This window comes from Liolophura sinensis, chromosome 11 (genome assembly GCF_032854445.1).
Source record: "Liolophura sinensis isolate JHLJ2023 chromosome 11, CUHK_Ljap_v2, whole genome shotgun sequence".
Lineage (NCBI taxonomy): Eukaryota > Metazoa > Mollusca > Polyplacophora > Chitonida > Chitonidae > Liolophura > Liolophura sinensis.
The window spans coordinates 22,475,393-22,498,958 of record NC_088305.1 but is presented as its reverse complement, the minus strand read 5'-3'; the positions used below and the strand labels follow the sequence as shown (position 1 = coordinate 22,498,958).

The window sequence follows — 23,566 nt, the reverse complement described above, 5'->3', positions numbered from 1 at the left end:
CGCTTTCCTTCGCTTTGTAATATTTAAAGTAGTTGCACTATCATGCTAATTAAACTGATGCCATGGCACTTTACAGTAAATACGTTGTACTTAAAGGGCGCTTGTGGGTGGGATTAAGCGCACATCCGAGTTCAAGTATCATGTTACATATCACATCCCAGAAAAGCAGCAGTGCTGTGGGATTAGAATAGTCGCCAATTCCAGTATCGACATGGACATGAAACTGCAGTGGACGATATCTCGCCATCGGGATTCATACATAAGGACGTGCAACGCAACAACGTGTGCCCCCATGTTGCCTGACTGCCAGGGTTCCGAGCTAGTAAACCAGGCGGTATGGAGTGTTATTTCGCTAGGGACAAAAAAAAATCCACGACAGATGGATGATTTCTGATTCGGAACAACTAGGCTTCTGGCTTGCTTTATGCTGCTGTGACAATTTTCGCAAATCTGAATTTTATTGGAAAAAGTTCTGTAATGCCCAAATTCCGAGGAACCGAACTACTTATTATTAGCGGAATAACTGCCTAGATTCCGCATCTTTCGGATTTATCCGGCATTGCTCTCTAGCGCTTTTCTAGGCGAGGTGCAAACCAGGACGAAACAGGAAGTAACGATTCCTTCCAAACTCTCGGAAGCTCCTACATGTAGTTGTTGAGGTGACCTAAAAGTGGGTAGGAACATTGCACTGGCATCAGTACAAACTGTTTATCACGCGTTGTCAGTGGTCTTTTTGGCTTTTGATTTTTGTTTTTTTCATTGTTTTCACTGTGTGTGTGTTTTGTGTTTTGGGATAAGGTTCATTGTTCGGAAGAGGTTTACTTCTTGATTTATCTTTTTACAATCCCTGTTCTAATGTCTCTAATTTTTTCTCTGATTGTCTCATATAGCTGTCTTTTCAAAATAATAGATCATATCACCTAAATGTACCTACTTAACAAGAAAAAAGTGTAGTTTGCTGTTTATTTACCGCTTTTAAAGATGCAAATGTCAGAGATTTATCTTACTAGCAGTCTACTGCTTCATTTTAGACCAAGGCCTATATACGTACTGGTCTACGGAGTCAGTTCAGACCAAGGCTTATCTGGCTATTGGTGTTCTGCACCAGTTCCAAGCAGGGCTTATCTGGCTGAAGGTTAACTGTGTTAGTTCAGAGGTGGGGATCTCTCTGACAAGCGGTGGACTGTAGCTGCAGCAGCCTTTGATCACTGAGGGAGCATGTTCTACTCCGCCTCCTAGCCGGTCCACTGGAACGTAGTCCCAGTATCAGGCGTAGTTGATGGTTTCCTCAAACCACTGTCAGGGTTTCGTCCTAGCCTTAACCGTAAGCCTGTCCAATGTCTAGTAAATTTGCTGTATTTACCATCTGTACAGTGAGTATTAACTGGCGTGTCTTTTTACAGGAGGCAGTATTGGAGGTCAAGGAAGAGTTACCATTGCAACTAGCCTACTGGGGCTCGCTGTCTTGGCAGGATGTTTACTCATGTGACTGACTGACTGAAGATTGTTATTTAGCCTGTAATTTCTCATAGTTCTGAAGCTTTGAAAAGTACAAAAAGTAATCATTCCAGCGTCTTGGGCAAACCGAATTACAAACATGCATGTCTTTAAATGTAGCATAGGGAGACGAATGCTTTTGGACAACTGCAACGGATACATACAGATATAAAGTGCTCAGATATGGATATGCTTTCGAATTTTAATAACTGGGAGAATGATCATTTTATGTGATCACAAAGAGTTGTGGCACGCACAGTCTACATAACGTTGTGAGGTACTTTACAATTTCTTTTTATATGAATGTCCTCATCGATAGAATGTTTTAACTGCATTTTAGCGCACAGCAAAGTGCACGGCTAGACCCTTAGTTCTTTTTAACAAGGAGGGATGTATGCATATTATGTAGACACTATTATACCATAGGGTTTGTGTGCAAACCAAAGCTCTTAGCCTGTCCACACCATCCATTTATCATCGCTGTAGCAATGAGGAGATAATAGTTCAACATGCTGGTTGTTAGGACCAGGGGCGTCTTACATGGACGGGTACATTGGAAGTCTTTGGCAATTTGTGGTGCTTTTTGTGCTGTGAAAATTACATTTTTTTTGTCCAAGAATGTGGAATTTAGTATGTTGATGCGAATTGTGTTCCGTGGTTGGGAGGGTTGGCTGGTTGTATTTTGTTGTTGCTTTGTCTTTTACATTCCCCCTCCCTCCAAGTGGAATAGCTATTTGCGCCGGATTTCTTAGAGATTCTTTGTTATGAGAGATTTACTTGTCATCTATAGTAACTGTTTCACCGGAAGTTTAGGAGTTTTACGCAATTGTGGAATTAAGAACCTATTTTGTTTCTTTGTATACATATGTTTCTTTTCAAGTAATTTTGTTCGCAGAACCGGTTCGGTTGGTGCTTTTCTGCTTTTATTCTATTGCATGATAAATTTGTGAGTTTCAAACTGCCTAGATTATGTCCGTTTGGTAGACGGTAAGCTGAAAGACTACTGTTTTGACGTCATTACAATCTGATTATGTCCATTGATGACGTCATTGTGTTGCACCATGTCATTGCGATATAGACACAGTGAAAAAGTTGGAAAATAGATTACTCTCTCCAAAAAAACTGCTTTTACAGAGTGTAGGTTTTTTTTCCCGATATGTTAATCGAACAAACGATTACTAGTATTCTGTGCTAGCTATACAGAAGCTTTTTTGGAAAAAGTTAATCAGAGAACGCATTCGGTGAATAATATGAATACTCGCATTTCCATTCTGTTTTCAGTTTCAAAGCTCAAGGGGTGTGTTTCTTCTGTAGAAAATGTGTCTAAACATGTTTCATTGTATTGTACTTTGTTCATACATACTTTTTTTTTACCATAGTAATTGTTTTGTTCACTGAAAGATGTTTATACAAATTTTTTGTGTACATACATATATTTTTGACTACTTGTACGAAAATTACGATGGCTTGCTGACCTCTCATAATGGCTACATTACATTCCATCGCGTCCGAAAGATAGCCCCTATCTATATGATGCAAATTCAGCTCAGTTATATATATAAAAAACAAAAAAAAAACAATTGCGCCATTTCCTTCTGCTGCTGCAATAAATTTAAACCATAATCTTTACCTTCGTGCACAAGAGCTTATGCACAAAAAGACTGATGATTTCGGCACAGCGCACTGACGCCTTGTTTCGGGTTTTTTTTCTGCTAGCATTCCTCAGATGTCGCCCAACTGAATCTACAGCAGATTATTCTCTTGTTCTAAACTGTAGTACCTATTCTCACTGGCCCAGGGAAAAGCCGGGGGTAGACGAGGTGTTCTAATACCGATTTCCGTGTTATCCTTCCGAAGACACCATTAGAAGGAAAAGCCTAGAAACTAGTGGACATCAAGAATGCCCAGCTGACAAGAACACGTGATTCTCAGTAGCCCATGAAAGAGAAATTTTCCCGAAGTCGTTGTTTTGTTCAAAAGTTCCAGGTCATGCACTCCTCATTATATCGTTCAGGTGCCATATTTTAGGAACTGTTAAAATTACATGCGACGAGTAGAATAGACATAAAGTTGTTGATGTAAACGATGTTGTAGAGTTTGTTGAACATTGTAGAATACCTGTAACTGTTGTTTGGTGAATCGTGTAGTCGCCTGTCTGTGGTGGGTCACGTGTTGTGTAACTTCCCCGGGTTTTTAGACCAGAACAACCTTTTGGCTTACGTTAAACCCTGCAGAGCATATACAGAACCGAATGTTAATTTAATTGGCATAGCTTTGCGTGTCGACAGTCTTGGATTCCGGTATCGATGGTAATATAGCGCTCCACACCACCTTCCACAAATGAAGCCTTCGTATAACGCCCATCGCTACGCATTTACCAAAGGCAGCTTATTTGCCTTTTGTCAATTAGTAGGTATTTGGCTGAGAAAGGTACCTCGCTGAGAAGTTGGAGGGCCAGCCAGTACTACATGGGCTCAAGGGTTTAGTGCTTTTCTACAACTATTTCATCACCTGTTCACACCGTAGTCGTACTAACAGAGCTAGGTGGCTGTGTGGTGCCCGGACCATGCTCTCCCCTGTTCAAGTCTTTGTCCCGAATTTTAGATGATGCGGATAGCAGCCACCCGGATGTACCTATCGTACTGGTTTGTTTACCAGTATATTATAGAACCAGTGATTTGTTCTTTGTTTTCTTTTTTCCTTCCGCCCTCCATGCTTGATTTTTATTAGCCACGATTCAGTTTTTAATCGAGAAATGCATAACAAAGGCAAGCAGTTTTAGGTTAATAGATCTAGTTATTTAGTATTTCAATTTTTGCTTATCGGACCAAATTAACTATATAAATATATATGTATATGCGCAACTCTTCGGATTAACTTCATGTTGTGTATTTGTCTTAATAAACATCCTTTTTAGAAAAATATTAGCATTTGAATATATTTTGTCTTGTGGCTCTTCTGGATGTCCCCATCAACTACGGGGAAAACCGATCTAGTTCGAGAACACTTTTCTAAATCCAGACATCAGTAATTTGCTACTCGCTGGTTATACGGCGTGCCAATCGTGTATGACGAAATTACGTTTTAGATCGAGCGGAGTGGGATCTTTCGTCAGTTATTTGCCGAAGACTGTCCGTTTTCTCCAGGCAGTGGGGTTTCCTTAGTCCATTAGATATCTGGTGTGTTCTGTTTATGCTGAAATAGTCCGTTACGGTAGATCCACGGTCAATCCCGAGTCTGGTCACACCTAAGACCTTAAAAAAGGAACTTGTGAATTCCTCACTGGGCCTTTAGAATTAAGCTTATTGTGCAACGACTGGTTGACCCATATCAGTATAATGACTCGGGCGGGGCGCCTTACTTGCCTCCGGTAAGTCGTCTCAGTGAAGTAGCACTAGAGAAAAAAAGAGCGGTGGAAATCCGTCCTGCAACAAGGCGGCACATTACATGCAATCTAAAGACTCCTTGTCATATGACTGAAAAATAGTTGAATACGACGTTCAACCTCACTGACTTACTCGGGCAGCAGTACGAGTCTTTGTTAGTTTCGCATTGTCGTGGATTCGTGGAACAATGTGCTCTCCAGTGCCATGTGTAATTCCGAACCCGGTTAAATCACGTCTCGTACCTGGGAACGTCATGGACATTCTCTACCCGGTTTCCTCTAAGCGTAATGTTTGCTGCCGTAGCGTAAGTGCAATAAGTAAAACAATCAAATAAATAAAGCGAACATAACCGGACAAATGTAGGTGGTGGAAAGGAAAAAAATCTTTTCATATGTTCTCAGTGGTATTTTGCCGGAACAGGACTAGTGAGTACTGTAAAGTATTACATTTTTATCAAAAGAAGTCATTAGTACAAAAGTTTCTATGTTGAAAGAAAAATCGTGAAAACGAATGAGGTCTGAAGGCTGCTTGGTCCACTGGTGTTTAGCCTTTGCATTATATTTGTCAGTCATTCGCTTTTCTTTGCTCTCCTTTTTTGTTCATCGTAAATGTGAGAAGCACTAATGCCTCCGGTGTAAATTGATTTTATTTATTTGATTGTTGTTTAACAATCAAATTCTCGGTACTTAACTGTTTTTCACTTATACAATGACGACCCGTTTTGCAGGAGGTGGCGAAAGGAGTGCCCAGGGTAAACCAGTAACCCTTGGCAAGTTACTGACAAACTTTCTCACTTTTTCTGCGCATATGCCCGTCATATCGGTGGAAGACATGTTGTCTTCAGGGAGTGCTTATACTGCGCAAATGGCCACGAGAGCTGGCAAATCTATAGAACTTTCCTAAAACTGGTTTTGAACCTGCACTTTATGTGTTCAAAAAGTCTATTTCTTTTAGCCTGTCGCCTAAATTCGGCTGTTTGTAAGTCATACTTTATTCAGTGACACGTAGAAACAAGAAAATGGGCGACTGGCGAAAGAAATAGACTGTAGCGATTGAACTGGAGACACATTAACATCTCGGTCGCTGCCCGTCCCGCGGTGTAACCTGCGGTGTATACCCGGAGATTTCTGACGAAAACTCGATCAGCGTAAATCTAATCGAATTTTAGCAATTATTTTAGAATACTAATAAGACCCAAAGCATTCCCTTTCTTAGAACGCCAGCTTTGCCCACGAACTTGTTACCGTTCACAATCGGTAATAAAGTTTCTAAAAGTTATGTAGCTGGTCGTTAGAATTATTTTAAACATAATATTTAATGAGACGTAATAATTGAGCTATTCTTTGTAAACTCAACAAATTTGACTTGATTAGTTAATGTGGATTTTTTTACCCCCAAAAAAAAAACAATTTATAGCCTATTTAATGTCTGGGTGTTATGTACATGTAGAAGAGAGAAAGGTCCCCATCGTAAAGCGATACTCGTCCTTTTGTGTACGTGAGTGGTTGACTATATATGTATATATATCTGAATGACATCTGTTGCACGTATTAATGTCACTGGGGTAACGCAGTGGATAGCTTTTCCTGGGTAGTGGTGACTCCTTTAGAACTGAATTCACCATTGTTATCTTGCAAAGAACGAGTAATACGTCACCATAAGACGTCATCGTAAATGGAGCAATCAACTAATAGACTACATAGCTTAGGACTGTATTATTGTCAACGGGAAATACCAGTTTAAGCTGGATAGACTGTAAACGGCGTAAATCGCTGAGTCAGCACATTGTCACAGCTCGTTGAAAATCGATAAGGTGTCAGTTAATAACCGAAACGACCCGGAGCTGTTCGCGTATCTGCTGTCATAATTTATTTGTTTATTTGACTGGTGTTTTTTACGGTACTTAAGAATATTTCACTTATGCGACGGCGACGCGTATTATGGTGGCTGGAAACCGGGCAGAGCCCAGAGGAAACCCACGACCATCCGCAGGTTGCTGAAAGACCTTCCCACCAGAGAGGAAGCCAGCATGAGCTGAACACGACGCACTGGTGAGAGGCCCCTGTGTCATTGCGCCACGCTGGCGTGCTGACTCCCTGGGCCACGGAGGCTGTCATAATGTTCGAAAATTTTACCATTTTGCCTGAATACGGAGAAATAGATTACACGTGCAAAAGTAGGTCACTGCTGAATACCCGCTATGAAAAATGAATACGTAATTTCTCTGAATGATCATTTACATACATATGTGTGTCTCGATTATCAAACATCACTGCAGTTCTTCAAATGATCGACTTAGGGAAAGAGCAATATTTATCAGTGCGATGCACCGACGTACATGTAAGTCATAATTTGATATAAAAATATTTATTCTCAACCCAATGTACCAACACAAAACGTTTTAATCCCACCAATGTTTATATATGCCACAAAGACAGTCATCCTACAAGACCAGCAGATTTTCCCTGTAATATTTTAATATGATTTGAAACTATGGAGCAGTGAGAGTGCGAGCTGATTCCTATTATTTTGCTTGATTGCTTCAAAAAATTTTATGATCCCATCCAAAAAGGTTTAAAATGTGTCAAGACTCCCAATTCCGAAAGTAGTATTGCTTGGCGCGGCGCAGTGACCAAGGAGCCTCTCACCATTGTGGTCGATGTGAGTTCAAGTGTAGTTCATGCTGGCTTGCTCTCAGGCCATACGTGGGAAGGCCTGACAGCAACCTGCGGATGGTCGTGTGTTCTCCCCGGGATTGTTAAATAGAGACCTTTAGTTACAACTTGTAACTTTTAACTTCTACCTTAAGGTCTCTAATATATGAAGGACACCTCCTCGCCCACAAAGATGCCACGAAATACGGCGAGATTCTAAAATGGAAGAGAGCAGCTTGGAGTCATTTTTATCGACTTTAATATGTGGAAGTCCGAGAAATAAGTCCGCGAGGCAGAGCGGGAAGATGTAGGCATTGACGGACATGATGCTGGTGAGGAAAGTGCTAATGGAGGTAACATGGAAGACGTCTAGTAGATAATCAGACAGATATGATATGACAGGCCTTTGTCCATGAAACTTAAGGAAAGCAGTGCAGCACGTGACAAAGAAGAACATACTCTTCGTTTGTAAATATTCGAACTCGATCCTCACGATTATTTCTTATTGGGCGAACGTAGATGAAGGGGAGATAACCCGCGGATCGTATATACTTTGTGAAGATACCGATTCGCTCGCTCATTTGACAGTTGCTTTTCCATGTTCACGATTAGCGAGGCAATAATGGATAGACACGCACGAAGAAGCTAATCTAAATGAGGTACAGCAACAAAACATAACATATAAAATGAGCTTAACCGTCTGCATCTTAAGCTATCCACCGGGCTAACTTCGGATTATAATCATGGGATTTTAAAAAGTAGCTCCTGGGTCGGGTCATACCAGACTTGGTGTTTGACACTGACTCGCTTGGTGCTCAGCACTGAGAGGTTAGAGCAAGGAAACAGGGTGATCCGGTGTCAGTTTAATGTGAATGGGTGGGTCTGGTGTCTTCTGCATGATTCTTCAATGGCGGCAGCACTTTGGCGGTATAGATTCGCTCTGCCACAAGAAAGCACAATATATCTACACACACCTAATGACTCCTTGCCATCATGTGACTGAAAAACTGTTAAGTATGACCTGTTAAGTGCGAACCCTAACAATACATACCGGTACGTAAAAATAACTTTATCTCGTTTGCCTTCACTGTGCTGAGTGACATCATAACTTGTGGTATTTAACAAGCTTTCGGTCAACGGACCAACCAGTGCTGTTTCCTTGCTCTCACCTCTCAGTACTGAGGATACAGCAAGTAACAATTGGCATGGTATACAAGTCTTTGGTAGGTACCGATTGGGTTTTATCCCGGGTCACCCGACTTCGAGGCGTACTCTCTAACCAATAGGCCACCAAAGACCACTCTAAAATGAAGTATATATCAGATGAAAGACCATTAAAAATTGTCCAGGAAAATAATTGGATTTATCTTTTTTTTTTCAGAATTTTTCTAACCGAGAAAAATTGTGTTAAAGATCTATCATAGATCTATATGTACATGCATTTTGGAGGATGAAATGTAGCAGTCTTATGTGTGTTAAGTAGCAAAAACCTTATGCTACGTCACTGATTCCATTGTGGGTCAGAACAGGCCAACATGGAATAAAATATTCAAATGCATATTACTAGCTTAAACAAATTCTAAAAAAAATAATCCAGCTATTTTCCTGGACAGTTTTTAATGGTCTTTCATCTGATACAAACTTCATTTCAGAATGGTCTTTGCTTTTAACCGACATTATTTACTGTTAATCGCACGCGTTTTACCCTGGAATGCTGCACGTGACACATTCTACAAGGAAATTGATATACTCTGATGTTTTCGACAATTTTTGTAGAGTACGCTTGATTCTGGTTTTCTGTCATTAACATGATATTATAATGATGTAAAACTTAAAAAAATATTTTTCTCCGTTTTATACAATCATTGCATGAAAAGCTTGTGTGAATAGTGTTATTTGGTGTGTTTGGACAGTAATCGGTGAAATAATCTCGTAAATGAACTCTCTTTTGGCTGCAAACCTGCGGATCGTTGTAGTTATCCCTCTGGCTATGCTCGCTATCCTCTCACCATGATGTATTGACGATGTGGCGTTAAGCTATAATCATTCATTCATTCATTTCCACCCCGATGCAAGGCGGCGTTGAACCATAATCATTCATTCATTCCCACCATGATGAGAGGCACCGTTAAGTCATAATCATTAATTCATTCCCACCATGATGAGAGGCACCGTTAAGCCATAATCATTCATTCATTCCCACCATGATGAGAGGCGGCGTTAAGCCATAATCATTCATTCATTCCCATCATGATGAGAGGCGGCGTTAAGCCATAGCTGCCTACCATGGTCTATTACCGAGACCGCGTTAAGCAATTCATTCATTTCCGTAATGGTGGCCACCGTCGTATGAGTGAAATAATCTTGGGTAGGGTGGAAAAGACCAATCAAATAAATAAATAAGTACATAAAATGCTATCATTTGGGTGTTCTTTTCATTACACATTTATGCTAGGTGTTCTAACAAAACCACAAAATAATACATTCGTGAAAGCTGAAAACACACAGTGAATTCACAATTGTATAAAATAAATTTTCAATGGATCTCGTGCAATCAAATGGGTAAATTTAAATAGGATCAGTAGGCAATAAATCTTGCAAAATAGCATGATCAGTTCACTTTGATATCCTCTGATTGCGTTTTTAACTCAACGTCATCTACATTTAATTACATTTTTGTCATTCTTTAATTTTAGGATGCATTTTTTTTTTTGTGAAAAGGGTTCCTCTCATAACATTAAAGGCGGTGACAGGTGCAGCTATCCGTAACAACTCGGCAGTTTCCGTCAAGTAACAATCGATACCCTTGGGGGCAATAAATATTGGCCGATAACAATGACGGCTTAGATTAACTCCCCTAACGTGATGAGACTAACGAGTAACATGTGCAGCGACCACCCGTTGTTTTACTCAACTGTTGTCTCTCTTGATCGATTAGAACACGTTGCACGGGATTACAAATTTAGAGGACAGAATCTGATCTGAGGCTTTCATCGAATTAAGGATTGCTCCGGTTTTCCACGACAACAATTCACCTATCACGATACTTGTCCACGGATAATTGTTGACCCCACCGTGCTGTGAGCATTTATTTCAACACCACCGAAGAGTATCAAATCATGGGATGTCCGTTTCATGTATGATATTAGGCCTACGGTAAGTTCAAGGCAGTTCTTCTACGTTTGAATTCTATGTGGAACAATTCAACATGAAAATGATGATATGACTGACATTTAGTGTTGAAAAAGCAGCCATTCAAAACGGTTTAGATTGTAAGCAAAATCATATCAGTAACTGAGTCTGTGTTATTAATGTTTATTTCACATAAATACCTATTTAACATCGGATACAACTGTTTGTGTTTGGCCGTTATTAGATAATTAGATTATTAAATAATTTGTTATATTGTTGTGTTAAAAGTGTTCAGTGAGTCAATGCGCCTATAACAATGGGCTCTGTGAGTAACTTCAAACTGGCGTCAACTGCATTTTTCGAAATACTGAATACCAAAATGAAGATTGCATGTAGAAGTAGCCCCTGAAAGCATTAGACCAAAGTGACGACAACATGTTAGAAGTAGCCCGTGAAAGCATCGGACCAAATTGAAGACTACATGGTAGAAGTAGTCCATGGAAACAAATTATATCAAAATGAAGACTACATATAGAAGAAGTCCATGGGAGCATTAGACCAAAATGAAGACTACATGTTAGAATTAGCTCGTGGAAGTATGAGACCAAAATGAATCTTGTTGAGATGAACTGCCAGTTTGTCTCATGACACGTCTACTTAGCGTTCGACCGATAGTCTTTCAACGGGACAGTCAGTTTGTAAAACACAAATTTGACGTTTGTCAATTATATTTGGATCTAAGTGGCATCTAGAGAGTGCCCCTGCTCTCAGATGTAAATATATTTGTGGAAACATTGGGAAACTATAATCATACAATCAGGATTCACGTGCATTATTGTTTTGCAATACTACTTTGGTTCATTTGAAGAAACTTTTTGTCTGTGCAATTACCAAACTGCACCGTTAGAGGGTAAATAATCTGTGACAAGAATCCACTTTTGTGTTAATATATGCATCTGTTTCAGGTGGAATTTTTGACAAAACACTGTGGCCCAATGACCATGCAGGTATAACCTGAAAAAATATACTTTCGAGGGACCCCATATGAAGATATGAAATCTTTCAAAACGATTACGGTGGCTGTGACCCTGGTGTGGCTCTTTGGTATTTTCATATTTTTCCAACGACCAAACCTGGAAGAGGACTTGGAGAGACTGAAACAGCGATTTACAACGAAGGCGCACGTCGCTATTAGAAATGAACTGAAGGATGCCCGAGATGCTGATATTCTAAGAGAACTCGTGCTAAGGGCTGCTAGTCGAGATGCCTTCAGAAAAGATATATTAAAACACTGGCGAAAGGAAATTGAAAAGGATATCTTGAATGAAGGGAGTAATAACTTGGAAAAAGCGGGGGATTCTACCGGCAAAAAGCATACTTTGAGAGAAATTCCGCAAAAATCACTAAACCAGAGCGATGTTGGTAAAAGCCGAGGTCAAACACTCCCTGTAGACAAGACGGTGGCCATTGTTCCGGAACATCAACAGCGAAAACAAGAAGCCTCATCGAATGAAGACTCGTACGACCCGAACGCCCCAGGTAAGACTATGCAATCCTCATACTTCAACGTCTACGGCAAGACCATGCAATCCTCATACCTGAACGTCTTCGGTAAGACTATGTAATTCTCATACCTCAATGTCTCCGGAAAGACTATGCAAACCCTATACCTCAACGTCTCCGGTAAGACTATGCAATTTTCATACCTCAATGTCTCTGGTAAGACTATGCCATCCTCATACCTCAACATCTCCGGACACTGGTTGTGTCCCGGTGTCAGTATAATGTGATTGCGTGGAGTGCTATGTCTGGTGTTTCGGTATGATACTTCAGGGGCAGCACTGAAAAATATATTTATTTATTTAATTAATTTTATGTTTTACGCCGTACTCAAGAATATTTCACTTATACGACGGTGACCAGCATCATGGTGGGAGGAAACCGGGCAAAGCCCGGGGGAAACCCACGACCGTCCACAGGTTGTTGCAGAACTTTCCACATACGGCAGGATAGGAAACCAGCATAAGCTGGACTTGAACTCACAACGACCGCATTGGTGAGAGCAATATGGGTCATTGCGCCGTGTTGAGGTGCTACTCCTCTCGGCCACGGAGCTTTGACTAATACGGTCGCATGTTTGAACGTAGCCCTCGATTTTTTAAATAACAGTAGATATTGCTTGCAGGAGAGGGAGGAAAACCAGTCATCATCGTTCCTGAAAAACTGTCACCCGAAGAAAGAGCGAAATATGATTTGGGTTGGAAACAGAACGCTTTCAACCAATATGCAAGTGACAAAATCTCGCTTCATCGCCACCTGGGTAATTTACTAGAACCTGAGTAAGTTACCACCGTAGGGTTAGTTAGAATTATTGAATAAACTGTGTAGCTTATAAAACAAAAACAAACTGCTTTGCAAGAATAATTTCAATGCATTTTTATACTGAACTTATTGCAAAACTGATGTCATATTATTTTATTTTTCAAACATAAATTGATAATTGATTTTAACAACAGCCCTTTTTAATATAAGCATGCGAAGTCCATGTAAAAATATCAGTAAATGATGCATAGATTATACAAAGGATTGTTACAGGACTTTTATGACATTTGATTATTTAAATTAAGTTACTTTCCTGGGTATTTTCATCTGCGTTTGTTTTGATGACTGCATTTTTTTATTTTAAACACAACTTGTGTAACACAATATCCAAATATGAAGTGTGACTGGCGTTTACGCGCATGCGTGTCGAACTATTTCAGTTGGCACTGGCAGTAGAAAAAAAAAGAACTAAACATATAACATCGTAGAGGGCCTGGAAGCTGACACTAACATCAAGTGTATAGCCTTATTACCATTTCCCATTGTATAAATTGACTGGTTAACTTGTTTCCCCATAGGTGTAAGCTGAAGACATATCGAGAAAATCTCCCCGTGGCCAGTGTTGTCATCATTTTCCATAACGAAGCCATGAGTGTATTACTACGCACAGTGCACAGCGTACTAGACGCCTCACCGCCACATCTGATCAAGCAAATTTTTCTGGTTGACGATTGCTCTGATAGAGGTAAATTGACAGCTGCTTTATTCTTAAATACGCTATATACACTACCAGAGCCAACTAAAGTTCTCTAAAAGTTAAATATACATGTTTGTCATACAGTGACTGTAGTAATAGATTTCGCCATTATGTACCATATCCCCATCACTAATCCCTTGTATAGAATGCCAGAGTCAAATGCTATATAGCATATTTTTAATACTTGTACTAAATTAAGATTAACTAGTTCTTCTATGGTGTGTAATCAGTGGTACAGTTTAAACTTTGCAATGGTCAAGTTCTGATCACGTCAATATGTGATTTTGTCCACCCACGGTTGGGTCAGATTAGTAGAGCCACACTGTTGTCAAGCTTTGGAATAACTCAGTTTTTCACGAATGATAAGGAGCCAACCAGTATTAGCAGCATCGCTCCATTGAATGAACTGGGGCGTAATCATTCGTGTATATGCTATCAATAGAATCTGGTAAAAGGGCTACACGCTTGTATACTCGAACTTTAACGTCGCTTTATTTACTTATTTATTTATTTACTTATTTATTTAATTATGTGATTGTTGTTTATCGCCATAATCAAGAAGTTATCACTTAAATACTGTAGCTGTCAGCTTTAAGGATGGTGGAATCTTAAGTGACTGGGGTAAACTATAGACATTTGGCAAGTTACTGACAAACTTTCTCACGTATGACGACCAGACTAGCGCCTGATATTGTCTGAAGACAAGTGGTCTTCTACGAACACACGACTGTGCACACGACCACAAGGCCAAACGAGCATTGTCGAGGGCTTTTCGTCACGATGGCGCCAAGAATAATGAGAGTGAGGGAATACAAAAATTCTCCTGTCAAAGACCGGGATTGAACATGCACCTCGGGTCTTCTAGCAAATGAAAGGCAAGCGTCTTAATCACTCGGCCATAACACGGTACTTACGTTATTATGCAATTTTAAGCACTGTTCCGTTATATTATGACGGTGCCTCGTGTGTTAGGCCCATCGTAACCCCGGCACGTTTACCGTACTGTCTCACTGACACAATCTGACATAGTCAAGAGACACGTATCACACTTTGCTCAAATCGGACAAGCGAGTTCGTCTACTCTTAAAGTCAATGACGAGACAGTAGCATTTGGTACCGTCATGCAATGTATTGCCAATACATTCAGTCACTGTTGTTCGTTCTTTGTGTTTCAGAGGAACTGCAAAAACCTCTCGATGAATACCTTCTGAAATTACCAAAGGTACAGGTGCTTCGTCTGCAGTCTCGTGTCGGTCTTATTCGAGCGAGATTACATGGGTTTTCTCACGTGACTTCCGAAGTGGCGATATTTCTGGATTCTCATTGCGAGTGTGTGGAAGGTATTGCTATTTAAATTGCCTGATGAGGAAAACTTGTCAAGGCGTTTTTTGCTTAATTTTCACACACCAATTCTATAACTGAATTTTGTTTGTCAAAAACAGTTCCCATCCGCTGTGTTTGCGGATGTTTTTACATCACGCGTGAAAGACTCGTTAATTCTTAACGCTGAGAAGTAAAAATACTCTTGCAGTACGAAGTGTGAATTTAAAACATATGAACAGATTTTGCAGGTAAAGCCACAGGCGATAAATCTGATTTTATTCAATTTCTAGAATTTGTCTAATAATTAATAATTTAATTTAGTTGTTAAATTATAGATTTGTTAATGTAGTGTGCTCGGTTTCTTTATATCGGGTTTTGGGTACATCGATGTGTTTCCAGGTTGGCTGGAGCCTTTATTAGACAGGATAGCCGAGAACAGTAAAATTGTGGCCGTACCCGTGGCCGATATCATTAGTGCCGACGACTTCGGATACAGTTTCCGGGGCACCAACGATATCTTCCTGGGCGGTCTGGACTTAGACCTGAACTTCTCCTGGAGGACAATACCGCCTCGTGAATTCACGAGACGTAAAGACAAGCACGAGCCGCTCAGGTTAGTCAAACAAACACGAGCAGCTCAGCGTAGTGAAGTCAAACACGAGACGCTCAGCTTCGTGATGTCAAACACGAGACGCTCAGTTTAGTGACGTCAACCACGAGCGACTCAGCTCAGTGAGGTCAAACGCAAGTGGCTCAGTTTAGTGACGTCAAACACGAGCCGCTCAGCTAAGTGAAATCAAACACGGGCAGCTTAGTAAAGTCAAACACGAGCAGCTTAGGTTAGTCAAATGAAATCAAGTCATTCAGTTTTTATTGGTATATATATATAGGCTTGGTGTTCTACGTCGTATGTAACAATTTCTCTGCCTTATGACGACGAGATTTTTTTTTATGGCAAGGCGAGTCCATACCGCCCAGTTGCTGCCGCCACTGAAGTATCATGCCGAAGACACCAGACATGACAACCCGCCCGGTCACATTATTGTAACACGGGGCCAGTCAGTTCTGTTTCCTTGTTCTAACCTCTCAGCGCTGAGCGGCACGCCAGACAGCAACAAACGCCATTTTTAAACTCTTTGGGATGGCAGGACCCGACATTGAGGCGGATGTTCCAACTCTTAGGCCACCGAAACGGCTTTCGTTCCTGTTTACCCTATACTCTAGAATTTCTCACCTAATTGACGGCAGTCGGTTTTAAGGATAGAGGAAGCCGGAGCCACCAGGTTACACCACAACTCATTGACAAACAGAATATTTGTCCTGAATGTGACTTTTTGTTTTTCGCTGTACAGAACACCAACTTTCCTCGGCTGCTGTTTCGCTATAAGTGTGGACTTTTTCAACCAACTCGGCACATACGACGACGGATTCGACATTTGGGGAGCAGAACATTTAGAATTATCGTTTAAGGTAAAACGCTGAAACAGTATGGTATAATCGTGACAAACAGTATGGTATAATCGTGGCAACCAGTATGGTATAATCGTGGTAAACAGTATGGTATAATTGTGGTAAACAGTATGGTATAATCATGGTAAACAGTATGGTATAATTGTGGCAAACAGTATGGTATAATCGTAGCAAACAGTATGGTATAATCGTGGCAAACAGTATGGTATAATTGTGGTAAACAGTATGGTATAATCGTGGTAAACAGTATGGTATAATCGTGGTAAACAGTATGGTATAATCGTGGCAATGATGTAAAGCAAACGTAGAGAGTGGCACAAGGTGTAATTTTGTCCTCGAATAGCTTCGATAATGACTAAAGATATAGGTAAAGATTTAATATATAAAACACTCTCACAGCTTTCTATACGATGACCATAAAATAAAGCGACTTTAATTTGTTCAGACGTGGATGTGTGGAGGATCGCTGGAGTATATTCCCTGTTCTCACGTCGGCCATCTTTTCCGTACGAGAAGTCCCTACACATGGCGCAGTAATGTGGATGCTCTTCGTCGGAACAACCTCCGCCTGGCAGAAGTCTGGATGGACGAGTACAAAATGTTTTTCTACGACAGGATCTTTTACAAACCAGTAAGTATAAACCCGTTGTGGGATACATGTGTGCTGTTACGTGTTTTCATCCGGGGTTTGAGCCAAGCAGCAAATGGAATCTAAAAAAGGAGAAAAATTACCCAAATGGCCCGATATAGAACTTATATTCCGTTTGTCATATTTAAATGATGAATTATGAAATTTGGCCCAATCCGGGTTCTAGCCCCAATGCGATTCTCATCTTAATAGTTAACTATTTCACCTACATTTAGTCTGTATACTACACCATAGCCATCAAATATCATATTAGCTTAATAGCTTGGTGTACACTTTTTTTGTTAATCCAATAAAAAATTCAGACTTATTCCAGGTTTATAACGAAGTCACAGTCTCAGTCAGTCTTCCAGATTTTCATTTCCGTATTTTAATTGAATAGAACAAGAACGTTGCACAGGTTCTACCGTCATGGTTAGCTCACCCAATTATAAATATACATGTATTGTCCCTCAGGTCGACTATGGAGATGTATCATCAAGAAAACAGATCCGTGAAAATCTACAATGTAAGAGTTTTGATTGGTATGTCAAAAACATCTACCCAGAACTCTATCTGCCAATCAATAGCCAGGCAACGGGAATGGTATGTAATCGTTTGATATGATAATTTCAGAAGATACAAAATCCTACCCCTACGCTAGTAAAAGTAACCAGTTAATGTTATATCATTGACAACTATTGACGATTTGGCAGTTATTCGAGATATCTGCGCAAGTGAAACTTGAAATAATTATCACAGTTATTAGTATGGCTTGAATTTGTCTTTGAATGAGATCCCCTAGGACTTTTATTCACACGAAATGTTCCCTAGACACAATATTTATGCTGTGTTAATCAGTAAACAGCATTTAACAGTTCTATTTTTAAAAATTAAATTAAAATCGGAGCCTCTCCCTGTCTTGCCGACCGCGGGGCCCCGGCCTGGTGACGTCATGCCAGTAACACGTGGCGGGATTATTACTGACAAGTGCTGCAAAGCATTGCTGAATCCATGCATTAGGCTTACCCGCTGTGTGCTGTTCCAGAATTAGCCACGGTATGACTTAATCTATAATTACCCCTTCGTGTACACTTCTTAATGTATCAGCATCCTGAAAATATTGTAAGTAAGTTTGGAACAAATCTTTTGAAAGATACCAGAGTAATTTTAGATCCTTGAAAAGCCTATACAGCATGGAGACGGGGTGATACGATGGCCGATTTTCGCTCACGTACCGGCCACTGTGAATGACGCAAACCCGTTCCCGTCTGAATTGGACATGGACACCCGAGGAGAATTTTGCAAGGTTTCACAGTCCGCAGTCTAGAAATTTTTATAGCCATGTCGGGCGATACCAGCTGCGACACGAGGATCCATTCTGTCGGGGGAGTGGACTGTGAGTTGTGGCGAGCTAGAATGGTCTGTCGATCGCTCAACACCCGTGAAAGTAACAGTCAAGCTCATTTTTTTTATGTTTAATTTTTAGAAAGTATCACCGGCAAAAATAAATAAGGCTTGAATTATACTGAATAGAAACAAGGAATGATAAGACATCTAAATGACAATTTAAACTTTGTCTGAGTCCCGTTACGGACATCAAGGTATTGCATTCTGTGAGGTATGACGCCCTGTGAACAGAAGGGCCGCCCTGTAGGCTTGAGGATATTGTAGGGCAAAGACTAGGGGCTCCTTACAGTTCGCGCCTCATCCTGCTGTTTCAAACAAGCAAGTAATTAAACAACTTCTGCAATCCGGGAGTGGAAATCCCAACTTCTTTCCTTTTTTATTTGGCTTTTATTGCGGGGCGGAGGGGGTGGGGGTATATAAGCCCCGTTCTTATACATGTACGACTACGATCGATGGAGTCCTCCGTAATGAAAGGGTGTTTGGTTTGTGGCGTTTTTAGGCCATGTATGTAACTGTACAGTACCCAGCGTTGTTTTACTGCAGTCGCAAACCACACCATGGCGTGGAATGATCAAGAAATGAGTTGTAAAAGTACAGCAATTTTCTCCTGTGGTCTGTGTTGTACACATAGGGAAGCCTACGTGTCTGCCAGGGAATGTAGCGCCGTGACGTCGCAAGGTCAAGGGTGGCTCGACCGTACTGGGTAGATGTTTCGATGCCTGATCGCCAAATTCTACCCTTTTTATTCACTTTTCTATGTTTTAAACGATCGAAATGGATTCAGCGGACATTTATCTTTATCAAGTTTGTAGTGAGTGCTTAGGGTTTAACGTTGTACTCAACAATATATTAGTCAAATGACGACGAAGGGATCCTTAGATCGCATGTAATGTGCCTCCATGTTGCAGAACGGATTTCCACCGCTCTTTTATCTAGTGCTGCTTCACTGAGACGCCTTACCGAAGGCAAGTAAGTTGCCCCGCCCGAGCCATTATACTGATACGGGTCAATCTGTCGTTGCACTATCCCTTTCATGCAGAACACCAAGCGAGGAAGTTACACCTTCCTCTGTTAAGATCTTAGGTGTGACTCGACCCAGGATTGCACCCTGAATCTACCGCTCCCGAAGCGGACGCTCTACCAACTGTGCTATCTGGGCCGGTATATCAAGTTTGGAAGGCCCAGCATTGGGGTTTTACTTTAAATATACAGTGTTATATTAGTAACAAAGTCGATACTGGCGCCATACTAGTGAGAACAGCTCAGTGTACTGCACTAGAGTGGAAGTCAACATAATTCCAGACGCACAATCTGTAGTCTTGGTCTCGTCTGTAGATCCAGCAGAAGAAGAAGCCACTTTGCCTGGAGTCGTCCGTCCAGTGGTTCGATGTGGGCAAGAGAGCATATATGACAACCTGTAACACCGCTTCTACCATACAGGTAGGTCAATCAGTCAATCATTCAATCAATCAGTTGATCGGTTAAACCATTGGACGTATTGTATCTAGCTATAAGGCTCTACTGTATCAGCGATACCCTCACTCATCCAGTATATCAATCAATCTGTAACTCCGAATTGTTAAAAATCAATATTTCCAGTCACATGTTCGTGTAACTCCAGCACTATATTGTTGCTATAATGTACTAATATTTGCAATCTGCAATGTCCCAACAATGTCTGTTAAATTGTAGCATTATTTGCAATTTTCTATCATTGTCTGTCGTTAAAATGTGGCAACGTTTGCCCTTCACTTCTCAGCATTATCTGTCGCTAAACTATAGCGACGTTTCGCTTCCGCTCCCTAACATGGTCTGTTGTAAAAGGGTTCGATCATTTCTCTGCCGCCCCAGTCACAGCAGTGCCCATTGTTAAGTGTAGCACCGTGTTTATGCTGTTCACCAGCGTTACCTATTGTTAAAGAGTAGCACCGTTTTTGTACTGTTCACCAGCGTTACCTATTGTTAAAGAGTAGCACAGTTTTTATCCTATTCACCAACGTTAAAGAGTAGCATCGTTTTTATGCTGTTCACCAGCGTTACCTATTGTTAAAGAGTAGCACTGTTTTTATGCTGTTCACCAGCGTTACCTATTGTTAAAGAGTAGCACCGTTTTATACTGTTCACCAGCATTACCTATTGTTAAAGAGTAGCACAGTTTTTATGCTGTTCACCGGCGTTTCTTACTGTTAAACTGTAGCACCGTTTTTATACTGTTCACCAGCGTTACCTATTGTTAAAGAGTAGCACAGTTCTTATGCTGTTCACCGCCGTACCTACTGTTAAAGAGTAGCAACGTTTTCATGCTGTTTACCAGCATTACTTATTGATAAGGAGTAGCACCGGTTTTGTCCCGCTCACCAGCGTTATTTATTGTCAAGCTGCATTCTCATTTCTCTGCCGTTTCTCACCATGTTAAACTGCAGCATGATTTCTCGATCTTTCCCACAGCACTGGACTCTGACAAAGGAGAATCAGATCAGGAGAGACGAGAACTGTCTCGACATCAGTCAAGACAATTTTCTTGTTGTAAAGACATGTGGAGATGCCGCTGGATCCGTGTGGATGTACAGACAGGTATCCCCCCCCCCCTCCATTGTCTTTCTTTTTTTTTCTTTACGTATTTATTAATTGTAGTTTTATTTAATCGGTGAAAATACTTCCTGATATAGTTTGTCGCGACGATATGTGTGATGTGTCTACAGCAGAAGATACAACCAGTCGTGATACGACTGAGCGGAGCGCGATCTATCCGGAAAGTATGCTGTGATCGCATGCATTTCAGTTGGCCCATACCCAAGCCCACGTCTCCTAATGCTCTCCTTTCGTCGGCCTTTTGTTTAAATTCGAATTTTATTATTGTGACAAGTAACTCTAGAAGTAAATTTGCCAGTCTGTAGTTCAGTCTTTTAAATCTTTGGCACGCTAAGAAGTGCTAATATCGGGCAATCGGGAAAATCTTTGTTCACCATTTTGTTTTTATTTCTCCATATGATTTTGTTTAATTGCCAGGATGATACCATAGCACATGCCCAGTCAGGCCTCTGTCTAGAGATGGATTTTGATGGGAAACAAGTGAGCATGCAGAGGTGTATGGGTACTGATCGACAGCTGTGGAGCTGGGAGAGACGGCGACTTAGGCTCCCCATGGCGGAGAAAAGCTAAAGCTCGGCGTGTGTGTATTGCAAGAGTGAAATGAAACATGGCTGACATAAAGACTGGGACAGACGATGAGTATGAAACATTATGCCCGGGAAATAAGAAAAGGAACTATTATTTATCATGTGTCATCTATGGAACTGATAAGTTTCACTCTCCTTTCGCGGAGGTTTAGCATTGCAAGAAAGGCAGTATTTTTTCAGAGGTTAGACTTAGACATCCACAAATGAACCACAAAACTGTCAGCCCACGCTGTAAAACCTGGCTCACAACCGTAAAGTACGGAGCAGCTCCTACAGGGTACTGTAAGGCCATTGTCTGTGCGGCACGGATTCAAATTGCCTCAAACTACAGCTACCGCATAGTACTGCTCAGGTTTTATACCTGGCTGAGTTCTGATTTAACAGGTCAGAACAACCGCAGTACCGCACAGCCACGGCGTTTGCTTGGTACAGTGACTCAGCCCCCAGTGTTCAGTAATACTTAGGCATAAAGGAATGCCAAAGCACGAGAATACACTCAGACACCGTTAACAAGTTACTAGAAATGTGCCAACTACTAGAGTTTTATTCTCCCACACCTAGATATATCTTAACGTTCACGAGAAAATACTTTTTTCAAGCCATTGTAAATATTCCTTTGATTTTACCCAACAATATCATTCATTAAAGAATATCATTCATGTACAGTTAAGCTTGTATTTCTTTGTGTTCGCATGCTCTGTGCCTGGAACGTGTGTGGAACCTACTATCTGAGTCTCCGGCAGGTGTGTTTGCATGCTCTGTGCCTGTAAGGTTTTGTGGTGACCAGTACTTACTGTCTGAGCCTCCGGCAGTCCAGGTGTGTTGGCATGCTCTGGGCCTGGAGGGTTTGTCGTAACCACTACCTACTATCTGAGTCTCCGGCAGGTGTGTTTGCATGATCTATGCCTAAAGACGTGTCGTAACCAGTACCTACTGTCTGAGTCTCCTGCAGTCCAGCTGTGTTTGCATGCTCTGTGTCTAGAAGGTGTATGGCAAGTAGTACCTACTGTCTTAATCTTTGGCGGTCCAAGTGTGTTTGCATGCGGATGCTGTGTGTCTGGAGAGGTTGTCGTACAGTACCTATTTCCTGAGTCTCAGGTAGTCCAGGTGTATTTGCATGCTCTGTCCCTGGATGGTTTGTCGTAAACAGTACCTACTCTCTAAGCCTCAGACAGTCCAGGTGTGTTTGCATGTTGTGTGTCTGGAAGGTGTATGGTAACCAGTCTCCGGCAGTCCAGGTGTGATCGCATGCTCTCTGTCTGGAGGGTTTGTCGTAAACAATGTATACTGTCCAACCCTCAGGCGCCCCAGGTGTGTTTGCATGCTCTGTGTCTCGAAGGTGCGTCGTAACCAGTACCTACTGTCTGAGCCTCAGACAGTCCAGGTGTCCAGGTCTATGCCTGGAAGGTGTGTGGTAACCAGTACTTACGGTCTGAGTCTCCGGCAGTCCAGGTGTGTTTGCATGCTCTCTGCCTGGAGGGTTTGTCTGAGCCTCAGACAGTCCAGGTGTATTTGCATGCTCTGTCTCTGGAGGGCTTGTGGTAAACAGTACCTACTGTCTGATTCTCAGACAACCCAGGTGTGTTTGCATGCTCTATGCCTGGAGGGTTTGTGGTAAGTAGTATATACTGTCTGAGCCCCAGACTATCCAGGTGTGTTTGCATGCTCTATGCCTGGAAGGTGTATGGCAAACAGTACCTACTGTCTGAGTCTCCGGCAGTCCAGGTGTGTTTCCATGCTCTGTGTCTCGAGGGTTTGTCGTAAACAGTACCTACTCTCTAAGCCTCCGGGAGTCCAGGTGTATTTTTCAT

At 41.3% G+C, this 23,566-nt stretch overlaps 2 protein-coding genes across 3 annotated transcripts in view; both read left to right on the top strand.

The window, feature by feature from the left end:
- LOC135478073 (uncharacterized) overlaps positions 1-4,419 on the top strand; it is a 38,889-nt gene extending 34,470 nt beyond the window's left edge. For both annotated transcript variants that reach the window (XM_064758342.1, XM_064758341.1), the window contains one exon: positions 1,404-4,419. In XM_064758342.1, coding sequence (XP_064614412.1) covers positions 1,404-1,489 — 86 coding nt within the window. In that variant the 3' untranslated portion in view covers positions 1,490-4,419. The remainder of the gene's footprint in view (positions 1-1,403) is intronic.
- Positions 4,420-10,616: 6,197 nt separating this feature from the next.
- On the top strand, positions 10,617-22,371 carry LOC135477983 (polypeptide N-acetylgalactosaminyltransferase 5-like). The gene is made up of 12 exons (XM_064758218.1): positions 10,617-10,693; positions 11,635-12,208; positions 12,855-13,008; positions 13,570-13,736; positions 14,924-15,088; positions 15,471-15,684; positions 16,424-16,541; positions 16,987-17,172; positions 17,644-17,772; positions 19,912-20,016; positions 21,025-21,150; positions 21,586-22,371. Exons 2-12 carry the CDS (start codon positions 11,722-11,724, stop codon positions 21,736-21,738), a joined length of 2,004 nt encoding a protein of 667 aa, XP_064614288.1. The 5' UTR covers positions 10,617-10,693; positions 11,635-11,721; the 3' UTR covers positions 21,739-22,371.
- The last annotated feature ends 1,195 nt before the right edge of the window (positions 22,372-23,566 follow it).